This window comes from Tympanuchus pallidicinctus, unplaced genomic scaffold, assembly GCF_026119805.1.
Source record: "Tympanuchus pallidicinctus isolate F22 unplaced genomic scaffold, pur_lepc_1.0 scaffold9, whole genome shotgun sequence".
In the NCBI taxonomy this organism is placed as follows: domain Eukaryota; kingdom Metazoa; phylum Chordata; class Aves; order Galliformes; family Phasianidae; genus Tympanuchus; species Tympanuchus pallidicinctus.
The window spans coordinates 23093764-23109123 of record NW_026294813.1 but is presented as its reverse complement, the minus strand read 5'-3'; the positions used below and the strand labels follow the sequence as shown (position 1 = coordinate 23109123).

The window sequence follows — 15360 nt, the reverse complement described above, 5'->3', positions numbered from 1 at the left end:
AGACTTTTTGAACTATTCAGAAAGAAGTAGTAGGCCTTAACAGTTGCAGTGAGTTTACTTAAATATTTAGGGTGTGATGCACTTGAAATTAAAGTTCAGAACTACTCACTTGTTTTAGTAAACCAAAAAGAGCTTGAACATTGCTTTAGGATGGGGATGTTTAATAAAGACCTTTATGGCTGTCATACTGGCTTTTAGACCATTTTCTAGCAGCTTAATTTATGCAATTAGAGACTCAGGCATTTATGAGCTTTTGAGTATAGTGTTGTAATACTGATAGGTCAGTGCTTCCACTTCAGTGTTTCTTTGGCACAGACACTGTTACAAGCTGAGAGGTTGTTTCGCAGCTGCAGAAGGGACCTCTAAGAGTCGTAGACTCTCAGAATCAAGACCCAGAAATTCTTAATCTCTCTGAGTTTACAGACTCATCTGCTGCATTGCATTAACTCTGGACAATGTTCTTCCTCTTAACATGCAAAATTGTAATAACTTTTAAACTTCTTTTTTGTAATGAGAAGGCCATAGCATCCTATTCCTATGAGTGACAATGTATCACTCAGAAAATTGAGTCAGAAGGTTTTCTTTTTAAGCCATTACATTTTTTTAGTGTTTGCAGGAAGTAGCTATGTAATATGTGAATGGCAGGAAAATAAATGAAACAGTGCAGAAGTTATGAGTCAGTTTTCTTAGAACTTGGTGGTAACACCTCCAAGGAGTACAAGATGCCCATCTTCCAGATGATTTGCTTTTCTCAAATATTTAAAGACATGTCAATGATGAAAATCAGGAGAGATTATAAAGAATAAAAGGGCAAATCTTCTGTCCCTTGAATTGACATTTCACACTTCCTGTTTGCCTTGTTTAATGTTGGTGATTGTGATGCTCAAGGCTACTTGACATGTTCCCTTTGACTCAGAAAAACAGCAGAGGAAGTATTAAATGAGAAGTCTAAATTATCAATCTCCAGAGATAGGCTGTAGGTGGAAGTTGTTTTAAAAGATAGGCAAGGAATTTTCAAGTCCTGTGCTTAGGCTGGAGTAGCTCCCAGGGTTGGCAACTGTTTCAGAATCAGGTTGTATATGGAGACACTAACAGAGCCCACTTCCCTGTTAGATAAAGACCACACAATTTCCATATGCCACAGTCTCTGTTTCAGTCTGTTGATCTTTTGTGTTTCTGCTGCAGTTTTAACCCGTTGATCAAATTGATATGATTTCTTCCTCAAGCACTTTCTTTTGGACAAAATTCTGATGTGCAGCTGAACTGTTAAATGGGAGAGCTGGGGAATGCAAAGAAAACTGGTGTGGCACAGTAAGAAGGCTTGGAACAAATTACAGCCCTGAGCTGGGATGTTTCTGATCTCTTTGGAGCTATTTTTGCATGCAGTTTCTGTTCACTTCACATAAGATTATTCGCCCAGTAAAGTGGAATGTTGTTGCTGTACCAGACTATGCTTTCAGCTTCTGCAAAGCACATTAATTAAATGACAGTGAAGAACCAGCTTTCCCCCAAAACAGGGAAAGAGTCCAACCTCTAAAGAAAATCAAATCTAGTATAAGTACCTATTTTGTATGTGATTCTTAATTTCAGAGAGTAATGAGAAGGTACTGAAGTGGTTTTGTGTCGTTTGCTATTTCTGTGTTTCCCTATAACCAGTGTTGCAGCGACTCGTCACCAGCACGTGTTATTACCTACAGTCCCACTGTCTTTCTTGCATGCATGCACCATCCATAATAAGGAAAAAAAATCATCAGACTGAAGCATTGACATCTCAGCACTGCTGAGCACCATGCCCAGAAGCTCATGCATTCTTTGCCAGCACCGTGAGCTTAAACTCTGCAGACGACTTTTTTCTGCTCCCACCTCTCCTTTCTTCTTCCTATGACCTTGGTTGTAACAGCAGATCTGTCGTGGGGGTTGTGCTGTAATTAGATCTCTGTACTGGTCTGGGTTAAGAAAACAACTGGATCGTATCAGACTGTTATCAGAATTTCACTCGCACTATTTCCTGGCAGTTAAAATCTGAAGTGGAAAATTTTACCTTGCACATTGGTGAAAAGAAAACCCCCGCCCTGTGATCTACAGGAGCAAAACCCATAGAGGAAACTGATGTTGTCTAATAAGCTGCATGAGCAATAGTTGAAAAACGCAGTGAGCTGCAGCTCAACCAGCTCTTACTGTATTGAACTTCCCTCAGGCTGTGCCTTCTCTTGTAGCTAAAGCTTAACAGTGTAAATTATCTGGAGTGAGCAAAGCTTGAAAACGTATGTTGTGGGAATACTTTTCCAAGAAAGAATACGTGATGCCACTGAAAGTGCTGTTTGCTTTAGTGTGTAGGGAGTAAGAGATAATTAGGTTTCTTGAAATTAAAACACTTTGGAGTGCGGGGTTGGACTGATCTCCAGAGGTCCTTCCCAACCCCTGCAATTCTGTGGTTCAAGCATGGATTTGTGTAATGAAATACAATTTTGAATGTCTTAAAGTTCTCTGGCTAAATGAAAATGTATATTTACATAGAGAACCTGGATTGTTTTCAAGCATATTTAATGACAGAAACTTTGTTTGCTTAGAGGACTTAAATTTAAATTCTGAGTTGTATCCTAATAACTTTCCTCCACGTAAATTCTCTTTTAAAGGCATCAAGATTGTTGTACAGCCAGACTCTCAAGCAGTGCTCTGTGGCCAGGTTGTCAAGCTGTGTTGTTGGGCAACAGGACACCCATTTGTACATTACCAGTGGTTCAAACAGAAGAAAGAGGTAATAGCTGATGGAGAATATATGTGTATGTGTGTGTATATATGTATTTTTTAGTTGGTAGAAATCACTAAGTAACAATTCCACAGACTAAACTGTGATACTGCTAGTGATGAATTGGCATTTCTCTCCAAAATTTTTTTTGAAGGCTATTGCTCTCAATTATATAAAGAAAAGTTTGCTTCATCTTTTAGTAAAAATAGAAGTTGAATAACTGCTCCACGATGACTGTATCAACATGCTAGAACAGCAAGGTGGCTCAGTGTGTTCGAGGCACTCTATCCTTGGGTACTGATCTTGGGAACTGTAAGTTCAGTTCTCTAAGCCTACCATGAAGTTTCACACAAGCTACTCAGAAAGTGCCAAGATGCAAAAAAAATCAGTCACCATTGGTTTTAGACAGATGAAAACTGGTTCAAAAGACTGAGCAATTTAAGGCCTGAACTTATTGCTGTTACAGACTTAAGTGCTGGAATGTGTGTGAGCCTGTATCTATGGAGTTCAGGTGGCAGCGCTTTTACCCATGTTTCTTGTCTGGTTGTCTTCCTACAACGACTAATTTCAGGAAGAGTTTTTCAACCAGCTTAAGAACTCAGCTAAGGTAGAGACATATGAATCATTCCTGGAAGAAAATCTTTCTCTAAGCTGCTGAATACATGGACCGAAACTTTCTCATCCAAAATTTTTAAGTGAAGGAGTTGAAGCTGGGGTTATGGACACTGAATAAATAATCCAGTGTTTGATCCTTGTGTAGATTAACTTAATCTAAATTAAGATATTTCTTGATTCATGTGTCACTCAGGTTCCCCATGGTAATTCTCCAGAACTGGTTCTGAATCCAGTGAAAGTGAATGATGCTGGCTTTTACATCTGTCGAGTGAACAGTGAATCTTCATTTACATTCAGCCGGTGGGCACGACTGGAAGTTTGTGATCTCCAGGGTACAGCTCATGGTGAGTGGCAGGGGCTTTGTACAGTGGAAATTCCTGTGCAGATTGCACCTTAAAGCTTGTTAACACATTGGGTTAAACTGGGTCTTTTTGTGTGAATTGCATCTCTGTGCTTTAGTAAATGTGTTAGCTGCATAAGAAAGGTCATAGTTATAGATGCACGTATGTAAATCCATATGGATTATGGCACTGGCTTAAAGATAGGTTTGCTTCTCTGAAGGGTTAATTTCCATCTGCAGCGTACATAATGAAAGGATGGAAGTGGACAAAGATTGAAAAGAATGGAGACATAGCAGAAAACCAGTAGGATTATATGGCTGTCCACTCAGTATATCTAGCCAATACTGGAATTTATTGTTAGTTGACTGATGTAGTGCTTGATTTAGGGGTTGGCAACCCTGCCTGTGGCAAGTGGGCTGGAACAGGATGATCTTTGACATCCCTTCCAGTACCAGGCATTCTATAATTCTGTGACTGTAATGTGAATCTTGGAAATTTGCTTCTTGGGTTTGGTTTACTGATACTGTGCATTTATACCTAGTACCTGAGGTTGTGAAACGGTGTTCTTCTGTTTTTGGTTTGTGTAGGTTTGCTTTTTGTGTATTTTTCTATAGAACGGTCCATAGTTTTAAATGAGGATAGGCTATGTGCTAAGTCTACCTTTAGAAGCAAACTAACAAAAACCTAAACTAAATTATTTAATTAAATAGCCCGGCTCTGTTCTTGGCCTAAAGGTGAATGAGAAGAGCAACTAAAGAGTGCAGCTGATTTCTGCTCGCATAGACTGAATGTATTGTGTTGTGTCACAAATCAGTGGTGCTTCCCACTTGAATCCTGCATTTAAAGGTGTCAGGAAAACAAAGAGAAACGATGCAATGAAAGGCTGCTTCACTGTCTCTTGAAATCTGTGGAGAGTATGCTGATGGCAAGTGGAAAATGTCTTCAAAACATTGTTATATACAGAGCAGTTGCAAAGAGGAATGGGCTGTCTTAATACTGAAAAGTCGTAGGCACGAAGTAAAGTGTCAATGTTTAGCAAGAAGAGTTGGTTAGACACTGGAAAATACTTTCTAATGATAGGAATAATTAAACAGTGAAATGAATGAAGTAGATAGACCACAGAATCTCCAACAAATGCATATCTGCCTGTATCAGACAAAAAATAGTTAATGGACTAGATGAACGTGTTTTCTGTGGCTGTATGGTTTACATTAAATTTCATGGCAGCCCTTTTCTTGTTTACTGACTGCCTTTGCAGGACTTGCTTGACAATGTAATTAGAATAAAAATGTTACAGGTGTTATCATTTAAAAACAGTGTTTCTGCTTGACAGCTGATTATCATAATGGTAATTAACACGAATCACTTTCTTCCCCCAGTCCTATCCTCCCCTCAGTTGGCCAGCAAGGAGATTTGACTTCTAACTCCTAAGGAATGGGATAGCAGTTGCAAATTTTGAAACCAGGAACTCCTGATTTGAATCTGTTGCTGCTAAAAGTCACAGATTTCTGTTAATAAAGAGCTATTTGGGGCTTTTTTTCCCCCCTTTCTAGAAGTGAGAAATTTTGCATTTGTGTTATCAATGCTCAAGCTGAGAAGGGAGAATTTTTTTGTCTTTAAGTACATATGATACTCATGAAAAAAGTTGTTCTGTTTTTTTTTTCACTTTTGCTGTCTGAACAAAATATCTTTCCTATCATTAAACTTTCCCTCCGATTTTTTTCTAGTTACCAGACTTCTACATTGTCTTTCCTACAGTGAAGCAAACAAAACCATGTAATGAAATTCTCATTCCTGTGTGCACACCTGCACACATCCTCAGTCTGTCCCTTGGCAACCATGGTTCTTTATATTTGCTCTTTTCTCTGAATCCTTTCTGCAATGTTTTTCCGTTGTGCAGCTGTGCCCGTTTATTGTACATCTGGCAGGAATAAATGATGCATAGGAGCTTCTGAGGTGTGTTTTTGTGTATTCCTATTTTACTTTTCAGCTGAAAAAAATGGAATGCAGTTGTGACTCATTATTAGCATGCTCCTTACAGACAAGTAAATTAATTTCATTGCTCTTAGCACAGACTGTTCTGGTTTCAGGGACATGCACCCATACATTATTTATCTCTCTTTCTTTCCCCTCATTTTTTCTTTAATTTTTCAAGGGGGCTTAATTGGTTTGCCTGAAAAGAAGCTGTGCATTTGTATTCAGCCTCAGCCACAAAACCTGACTGTGGGAGACGCTTTGGTATTAGAATGTGGAGCTGTTGGAAACCCAATTCCTCAATACCAGTGGTTCAGAAATGGATTTCCCTTGGCAAATGGAAGCAAAAATGTCTACACGGTGAGTTACCACAGTGTGAGATCAAGATATTACATCCTTGTGTGAGATCAAGATATTACCACCTTTAGCCTACCGTATAATGTTTCCATGAAGAAAATAACTTCTTCATAACCTTTATAACATCTGTGCAAGTGCACAGCTCTCCTGCTCTGTTATTCCAATGCTGATGCTGTTCTCAAGCTCCAGGGTGCAGAATTATAATCCAGAATGTGTTTGAAGTGGTAGTCATGGAGTGGAAGCCTACAGTACATTCTGGGTGGTTGACACAACACAAAGATTAAGTGCCAGTAAAAGTTAAAGCATCTCATTCTATCCCATACTGTAAAGCTCTGTGGAAGATCCGTTACATTTGATACTTACAGCATCTCAAGCCTGTTGGACAGATTTGCATTCTTTCTTCAATTCTCGAAAGCATTTCTAGACCACTTAATGTAGAATAAGGGTATCAGCAACTGTTGGGTTTGTTTAGGCTTTGCTTTTAAATTTTAGTGGTTTTTTTTGAGGGATGGGTGCTTAAAAGAAACTGATTCTTCTGGGGGCTGGCAGGATGACTTTCAGCTGTGCTCACACAGGTGTCTTGTGTGGACATGGAACACGGGGGAACGTACTGGTGTCACGTATTCAATGATCAGGAAGACCAAGACAGCAAGAAGATAGACGTCATTGTAGGTATGGAATTTGTCAGCTTTATGTAGATCAGCTGATTTATCAATTTCTTCCCTAACATTAGAATTAATTTCTCAGACTTCTAGTATTCAACCAAGCACTTAGCTGCCTGTATTTTTAGTTTATCTGTTAAGATAGCTGTGCTCGCTGGCAGCAAAGGCAGTTTTATATGAATTGTGAAGTGCTTTGAGTTTTCACGGTAGCTAATATAGAGATGCTAACACTTCTTGGCCTTGCTACTAGGAACATGGCTTGTCAACAGATGGAGAGCTGATTTCTTCATCTGCATGTTTTTTGACAACCAAATAACATCTAAAGCCTCAAGATTTCACGAAGATCCTTTACTGATATGAACTGTTATGTGGAATTCTTCAGCTGTCAGGGCAGGTGATATTATTCATAGCAAGTGAAGTAAATGGATAGAACACTGATTAGTACGTGTGCATGTATTTGCAGTAAATCAATCAGGGAAAGATCTGTTTCTATAGTTTCCAGATATATCTGAGAATATTACTGCATAATTCATATGAAAATTTCTTGTTAAGAAATACTGTAGTGCTCCAGGATTGTATTAACAATTACTATAAATATCATAGTACCAGTGTTTAAAGATTTATAGTGCTGTAAAATGAGCCAGATTGGAGGTGAATTTTGACTTCCACTTTGTGCTCTAGCTCTCATAACTGAGAGAAATTGTCTTTCAATTCTCCCCCCTCCCCTCCCTTAAAACACAAGGAAGGAAAGCTATGGCAGTGGAGTGCACAGAAGGTAAAGTAATTCTTTAGTTGTGAATCACTTTTAAGAAATGAATGATGGGGATGATGGATTGCTGTGTGTTGCTGAAAAGCATACATGGGTTATGAACTTCACTGTGCTTTAAAACAGTGCTGGGTGATGGAACATTTCCTTCTGGATGTGCTTCTCTCCTCTTTGCCTTGAAATCACACTCCTTTATTCTGTAGTATTCAGTGTTGAATACTACGTTGCTTCTGTGTCCTGCATTTGATCTTTGTGAGGCTTTTTTGGCTGGGCTGAGGAAGCAACATCCCTGCAAGAAAATCTGGGAATGTTTAGGAGACTGAATGACCTTAAAGAGTTGGATAGAGCTCGATCCAGTCAGTTCTGTGTCTGTGAGATGCATTTCTAGTAACATTATTAGTCAGTTTCTTTTCTCTTTGCATCGCTGCTATGCCATCAGTTGTTTATTGGGAATCTTGAAGTTTATACAATTTACACAGTGGGGGAATCATGTGGGAAAATATAAGGCTGCTTACAGCAGCACCTTCTCTGCCAACAGTGAAGAAAACAATTACATTTTCAAGGCACTGTACATGGCTGCCTGCTCTTCATTTTCTTGGAATCAAACTGCTGTGCAACCTTTCTTTTTCAAAGTTCAACAGGAGCCAGTGTTCTCTTTAGCCCCTTTTCTGAAAGTTTGACAATGTGAGGGTGCTGTGCACTGCAGCATACAACTGGCACAAATTTCAGTATCAGCCTCTTCCACAGTTCAGCTTTTATAACTCGTCATTTTCTTAAGCCTTAGCATCCTTTCTGGCTTGAGAAGGTTTCTACAGGAAATGATGGATCCTGTGCAGAAGCCTCCTGGCTACCTGCAGTTCAGTCAGCCCTTAAAGCAGGATATAATCACTAAAAATGCTGGGGCTTTTGCACAAACTAAGGTTTGCTTGGATGCAAGTTTGTTCTGCTACTAAGCTGCATTAAAACCCTTGCTATTTTCACTTCAGTCACCTGGAGTTTCCCATGTGAGCGTATGTGCCTGCATTTGTTGATGAAGAGCTCTGCTTCGTGCTGCACTGACTGGAGCAGGCATGCTCTGAGGGGCCTCGCATACAGGACTTAGCTTTTCCATAGTTTCCAGTATTCTGAAAGAAGTTAACTGAAATCTATGGCAGTCTAGAGTGTTTGAAAGTTGTATCTGAAAATTATGTCCCCCTGAATACGTATGGTGTGACAGAGAAAGACTTCTTGCTCAGGATGTTGCTTTTTTAGCAGGCCTCAAACATCTTTTTCTCACTTGAGTGATTCTGATGTCTTATTCCTTATTCATTCAAGCTGCTTGCACGCCCATGGGACTGAGGCATGGTGTTTTTCTCCCTTTGTTTTGGCCGAATTGTAGTGCTGTGTCTTGAGTATGTGGTTAATGTAGTTCTGTGCGTGTGGAATAAGCATGTGAAAGTTAGATTTACAAAAGTATGAAGCCAAAAGTATTTTTTAGTTTTGTTCTAGCTTTTGGCTTGTTGATAACGACATGACAATTATATATTTATTAATGTAATACACATTTTTTGGCTACTTTTTTAAACTTAATTTTATTGGTGTGTGTCTCCACAGAAGAGCTAAGTGATCTTCAGAAAACAGGTAAGTGACATGTTTGAAAAGCTTTAATTTCACATTACAAATCACAATTGCTGAAGCCTGGCTGGGTCACAGTGTTTACTTTACATTACTTGGTTGCATTTATAATGAGATTTAGTAGTGGCAGATACCCTGTTAAGAGCAGTACTACCTTCTGGTTTCAGTAAACTAACCTGAAGATGTACAGTGAACCACAGAGTTGCTATTGGCTCTGCAAAATCACACCAATCCTCTCTTTTACACCGTTTGCATTCTTACTGCGTTTACTTTTTCAAGTACAGAAGGAATCTTTTGTTCTCTTGCCAGTGGCTTTGATGGACTGTTACATTTTAGTGCACTGATGCTTTTTCAGGTGATCAGGGCAAATAGGATGCAAGATATCTCCCTGAGAATCTATTTCACAGATTCGTATAAATCGGTGTGAGCAAATGTGACTTGAAGCCTGTTAGATATTTATTATAAAAACAGGCCTGGAATAGCACGCCCTGAGGGATTATCCCTGCAACAGTGCTCCTAAAATTTCAAATCACAAAGCTTCCTGGATTAGACATCAGAGTTTGCTTTTGCCCAGTGTTAGTCCCTGAAAGTTATATCAGTATCATTGTTATGGTACACGTTATTGAGAGCTACGTTGTGTGAGGCATTGGGCATTCCCATCCCTTTGGGAAGCATGAAATAAGAGAATTTTCACATATCAAATTGTCATCCCTGTTAAGCTTTTCCCTGTCTTGCATTTCTGCATTTCGCTGGGAGAGGATGAACTGTTCTGGATGTTACTGAAAGTGCTGATGTGTGGAGTGCAAGATTCAGAATGATTCCCTAAGCATCTATTACCTCTAAAAATCCATGACCTACGAGAGTAGGGGAAAGATATCAGGTAAATAACAGAAAGCAGTGAAGGAGCAGAGCAGCAGTGGTGGAGTGTTGGTGTTGGTGAAGGTGCAGCTCATTTGCTGATGCTGACACTGTGACTGTACTCACTGATGATCTGTTCTGATCTCTTTCAAGCAGACCTACAGGAACAGTTCAGTGACAGACCTTTTGGTAAGTGCTTCTGTAGCTGCAGCTTCTGCCATTGCTTGTGAAATAACTTTTGAAATAGCTGTCAGGAGGGAGGCATCTGTGTTTTTGTAGCCCTCTGTAGTGCTTGGTTGCCCTTTCAGTAGTAAGCCAAGATGAGGGCACCAGTATTTTTAGTGATTTGGTGGATTGTCTACAACTTCTGGTCTGTTTCAGGTTACTGTTACAAATCCTATGTCTATGACCTAACAAGTGTGTTATACCATTACTTTGAATGCTTCAGCAGTTGGAGATACAGCATTAGGGTGATGGTAGTCTGCCTACTAAGGCTGTGCTGTCCCTTTAGCTGTGCACAGTGCATGCAGCTCATTGAGGTGGATGGATGGCAGATGTGTGATTTGAAGTAAACCTGCTGGATTTTTATCCCCATTCTGAACTTTGCATGATAGACCTGACTGTGGCCAGGCACGTTTGGTTGGTGCCAAACTGGTGGAAAGGCTGCAGGTCTCTGCCACAATCTTATCACTGAGTGTGATAAGAGGGAGTGTAAGTGCTCCCCACTCCTCGTTCACCTTTTCCAAATCATTTGGAAAACCTGCTTCTAGTACTTTTTCAGCAGCAGTGTTCTAGGATCACTGTTCATGTTTCTCCACTGTTAAGATGGTTTACGCTGTTCAAGACTTTGCAGCTTTTCGGCTGCAAAAATGTTAAAGGCAAGCTAGGGATCTTGGTAAAGATAGTGAAATGTTAAATGTTGAGGCAGTGGACAGAGACCTTCTGTCAGTGTGGGGTTGCTGACACAGGCAGGTTTGGGGAGTGCATGATTCCATTTGCCACTGGAGCAGTTAGGCAGTAATTCCTACTGAAGGATAGGAGCAACAGACAAAACAGGAAAAATACCTTGCTTTGAATAAATTATTCTTACATCTGAGCCAGTGCAATGTTTTTCTTTCATTGGCTGCACTGTTTCTCAGGATGTAAGTACTTCTGACTTCACTAAAATCAGAGGAAGGACCTTAGACAAACCTTAACAAACAGAAGAAAGACTTCTGATGCTTGACCTAAATAAAGCTTAGTTAAAGCTTCTGCTTAAGTAAAAGCTTCTACTTAAACACACTATACTGTAGAGAGATGTAAATATAGGAGATGGAGATGTGAAAGTGCTCTTTTTTTTGTGTGGTGTTTTCTTTTGTGGTTTTGTTTTTAAGAAAAGCGAGAAGATTTATTTTGAGGGGCAGGAATTATAAGTGGCCGTGGCTTTAGCAACTTGCCATAAAGACATGCATGTTCATTTTATTCTTGCATGAGGGAGTTCAGTAACTGTGCTGTCATGAGTTGTGAAAGCAAGACAGCCTTAGTGACTTGACCCATGCCTTGACAGATGGCCCAGTGTTAGCTGCATCACAGCTCAGGTATGTTGACTGTCAGAACATGCTGGAATGTTTCTTTGGTTTTTGGATGAGGATGAGTTTGGTTGTATAGCTGACACAGGATGACTTTCAAATATTGTTCCTCAAGTGAGACTGGACGTTATTTTTGCTTTGGAAGAAATTAAATTTAAAGGTGTTGAACCCAGGGAATGCATTAAATGTGCTGTGGTTTTACTTTTTTTCTTTGTTTTTACAGCAACAGACAAGGTGGCTCTGTTAATAGGAAATATGAGCTACTGGAATCACCCCCAGCTCAAGGCCCCAATGGTGGATGTCTATGAATTGACCAATTTGCTAAGACAGTTGGATTTCAAAGTTGTTTCTTTGCTGGATCTTACTGAGTCTGAGATGCGAAATGCAGTGGACGAATTTTTACTTCTACTAGACAGAGGAGTATATGGTGAGAGCCTGTGAGATTCTTTCTGAATACTTCAGTCATTTGTGATATAAAGTACATAAACATTAGCTATCTACTTCTGCCAGTTCCAAGTATGTAACAGCAAAACAAACTTCATTGTACTTAACTTTTCACACTCTGCTTACATGCTAAACACGAGCATTTCCTTTGACTTTGGTTAAAAACATTACTGTTACTCTATTATTGGAAAGATTGAATCTTTGATCTTCTTTCTTTAACCACACCTAAAACTGCAGTGTACTGTTGTGTTTGTCTGCCAGCAGCTGCTGCATCTGCTGAGCATATTTGACAATATGCTGTGCAGAAAATGCACATTTATACCAAGTTATTAGTACTGCTTTAGTAATCTTTTAAGCAAGAGTGGTCTGTTGTTTCTGTTTTACTGGACTGTTGTGGTAAAGAGCTCATAGAATACAGAATTAGAGAATGCTAACATACTCTGTGGTGCTCTCAGGAGACCTCTAAAACACCTTCTTACACATCTCCTCTGTCCTCCTTCCCCCTTTCCTGTGTCTGCAAGTTGCTTTTTCCATTAAAGTTAACCAACCTCTTGCATATCAGGCTGCTTTTGCTCTGGTAAGGTGGGGAGCAGACCTAAGTAGAGCATGCAATATGTTCTGAGCTTACTTTTGGAACTCTTCTGTTCATCTCCTGTCTTTCTACTGGATGTCTGCAGAATGCTCTTTCCTTATGGATTTCCATCCTTCTGAAGCTCTGTGGGAGGGGCTGCTATGCTTTTAGTCCTCACTCAGAAGATCTTTAAAGAACAGAGGAAGAGGTACTTTTCTCTGCCTCAGCAGTAAGCTGCATTCTGATCCCAGGTGTGTTGGGGTAGAGAGGGTGGGGAGGGAGAGCATGTTAAGCCCTCTTCTTTTTCTGCCAAGTGTTCAGGTTAAGTACAAATCCTTGTTTTGAATTGCAGTTCCTTTCAGTTGGTGTGATACTGGTCTGGCGACCATGGATTTCTTTGTGAAGTCCTTCACAAGGCATGAAAAAGCTCTGCTGATCTGAATTTCTTCTTCAAAAAGCAAACTGAAAAAAAGTTTTTCTTTAGAAACAGAGTTTATTTCTCTTGTTTATGGACTTTAAAGAAATAAAACAGAGAAGAATTCATATTATCATTTCTAGAATATACCTCCCATAAGGAAAGTCATTAACTGAGAAACTGATGAGCTACAGACTTCAAGTTTGTAATTTCTGCAGTTGTGAATAATAAAGGACTTTATGACTGACTAACCAGTCAGGTCTGGTATTGTTGCCACTATGCATTGAATCTTAGATTATTTGGTAAGAAAAAGAATATCTGGATAAGCCTGACTTGGAGAGGCAGAACCTGCTGACTGGCACTGGGAGGATGTGGTGGAATTGATCCACTGAGCAAAACGCCTTTGTCTCAGCTGGAAAAGGCCAAGAATGGCCTGGCTTGGAGAATTAATATATATATATATACATATATATCTTTTGCTTTAAGGAGTTTGTTGTTGACTGCCTCTGTCATTATTTTTATGAAAGCTGACTGGCTGTTGAAATTCTTTAGAACAGAGGCCGGGAAGCTCACCCAATTGCATTGTTTAAATTGCAGTTTTCTGTAGTAATGTCCAGCCAAGAAAACGTTACTCAATTCTTTTTTGGAACACAAGGTCAGAGTATCTCTGACTTTTTTAAAACGGTGTGTTACCTGATGCTCTGTGGAGAACTGGCTGATCTGACATTTGGGCATTTATCTCAGAGCCAAAACACGCATGACGTGAAGCCTAATTATGGCAGTAAGGTTCAGCAGACTTTCTGGTAGCAGTTTTCTTGGTTTGTTCCCTGGGAAATAGATGTGCTTGTGTGTCTGGGTGAGTTTTTAGATTTTTGCACCTTTTCAGTTTTTTTCTATAGTTTCTGACATGCACTGAGAAGATAAAGTACTGAAAGACATGAATGAGTTTCTCACCAGCACAATATGAAAGCCCTTACAAGCTGTGTTTTTGTTTTTCTCCCAACAGGATGATATTTCAAAAAGGAAAGCAGAGCATTCTTTCAGTAATGCCTGGCAGTAGCTACGTTAATTTAAATGGTGGCTTTATTCTTTCTGCATAGTGTCAATTAGTGTCTTAAAGCATATAAAAGATGCAGCCAGTCACAAATAGATAATGATTTATTGCATTTTAAGTGGGCATCGCTCCAAACGGAGGCATAGCAGCAACTCCTGTTTAGTCCTTGTTACACATGCTCCTAATGCCTAATGTGACACTGTGTAATTGCTGCTTACTGCCAGGAAAGTGGCATTTCAGACATTGCTCCTTGAGAGCAGGACTTGTAAACAACGTGATGGTGATGGTCTCCTCTCATGTTTTGGTTCATATGGTGTTAAACGTGACATGCAATTAGTGTTCTGTTCCACAGGGGATAAAGACATAGACCTGTGTGTTTCACAGGATAAAAATAGTTTGACTTTTTTCTTTAAAAAAAAAAAAAAAAAGAAGCTGCCAGTACCACTTAAATGCTGACGTCTGAAGAATCCAAGCCTACTTAAAATTGTTGTGCCCAAGTGTCTAACGAGGCTTCCAAATATGTTTATTCTACGCATGCAATGATTTATTTCTGACCTTGTGCTCAACGTATTAACTGTTGCAGGTACTTAGCAAAAAGGTGCCACACAATCATCTACTTATGGATGAAAATAAAAGTAATTATTTCTGATATATTTCTGTTCGTTGAGGAAATGCGCTACAAATTCTGTTCCTGCCCTTCCCAGAGCTTCTCCTACAGCAAAAAGGTAGCGTGCATCTCTGTGCATTCAGTTCATGCTGCAGCTGGCTGAAAGTCATGGCACTTCTGCTTACCTGACTTTGTGTCTGAGTAGCACTAAACAGTATCTTCTGTGCAAAGGGTGTTGAGGATAGCTGTCTGAAAACTGGCAGTGTAAATGGCATTAACCTGTGGTGCATTACAGAGGTGTGTTCTAGTATTCCTATTCTAGCATAGGACCTACAGGGATGGAGCTGGGGCTGCTGCAAAAGGCTGAGGGCAGCTGGAGATGAGCAGTTGCTCAGAGGCTGTATAGATGCTGCATGGCTGAGCTTTGGGTGATGCTCCCACAAGATGGGTTGAGTCTGACTGCAACCGTAGAGTTGGATGGAGCTGGAGATGATTCTCCTTTTCCAGACATTTCCTTTTTCTGGTGTGTGGCTGCCTATGTGCACTGTCATTTACCTCTGCACTCCTGGTGGGGGACGGTGGACTTCAGGTTTGCCCTCATTTAGCATCATCTCTGTGGCACGTTGAAGAAGGTGACAGCTGTGAGGAATGATGCTTTCAAGTGAGCATCTAGACTTCATTGCTTCCTGCATAGTGTCTTAAAATGTTCCATACCCATAGAGTCACTTTCTAACTGATTGATCCTTAAAATGAAAGCAAGTTCTT

At 39.9% G+C, this 15360-nt stretch overlaps 1 protein-coding gene across 5 annotated transcripts in view; it reads left to right on the top strand.

The window, feature by feature from the left end:
* The window catches only part of MALT1 (MALT1 paracaspase), a 31652-nt gene that overhangs the window by 3109 nt on the left and 13183 nt on the right, over positions 1–15360 (top strand). The window contains exons 3-10 of one of the 5 annotated variants that reach the window (XM_052670056.1): positions 2637–2758; positions 3558–3708; positions 5861–6039; positions 6612–6708; positions 7441–7473; positions 9058–9084; positions 10093–10125; positions 11728–11931. In XM_052670056.1, the coding sequence (XP_052526016.1) occupies positions 2637–2758; positions 3558–3708; positions 5861–6039; positions 6612–6708; positions 7441–7473; positions 9058–9084; positions 10093–10125; positions 11728–11931 (846 nt within the window). Of the gene's footprint in view, positions 1–2636; positions 2759–3557; positions 3709–5860; positions 6040–6611; positions 6709–7440; positions 7474–9057; positions 9085–10089; positions 10126–11727; positions 11932–15360 lie in introns of all 5 variants that reach the window. The other 4 variants (XM_052670055.1, XM_052670058.1, XM_052670057.1 and 1 more) reach the window with 4 other exon arrangements.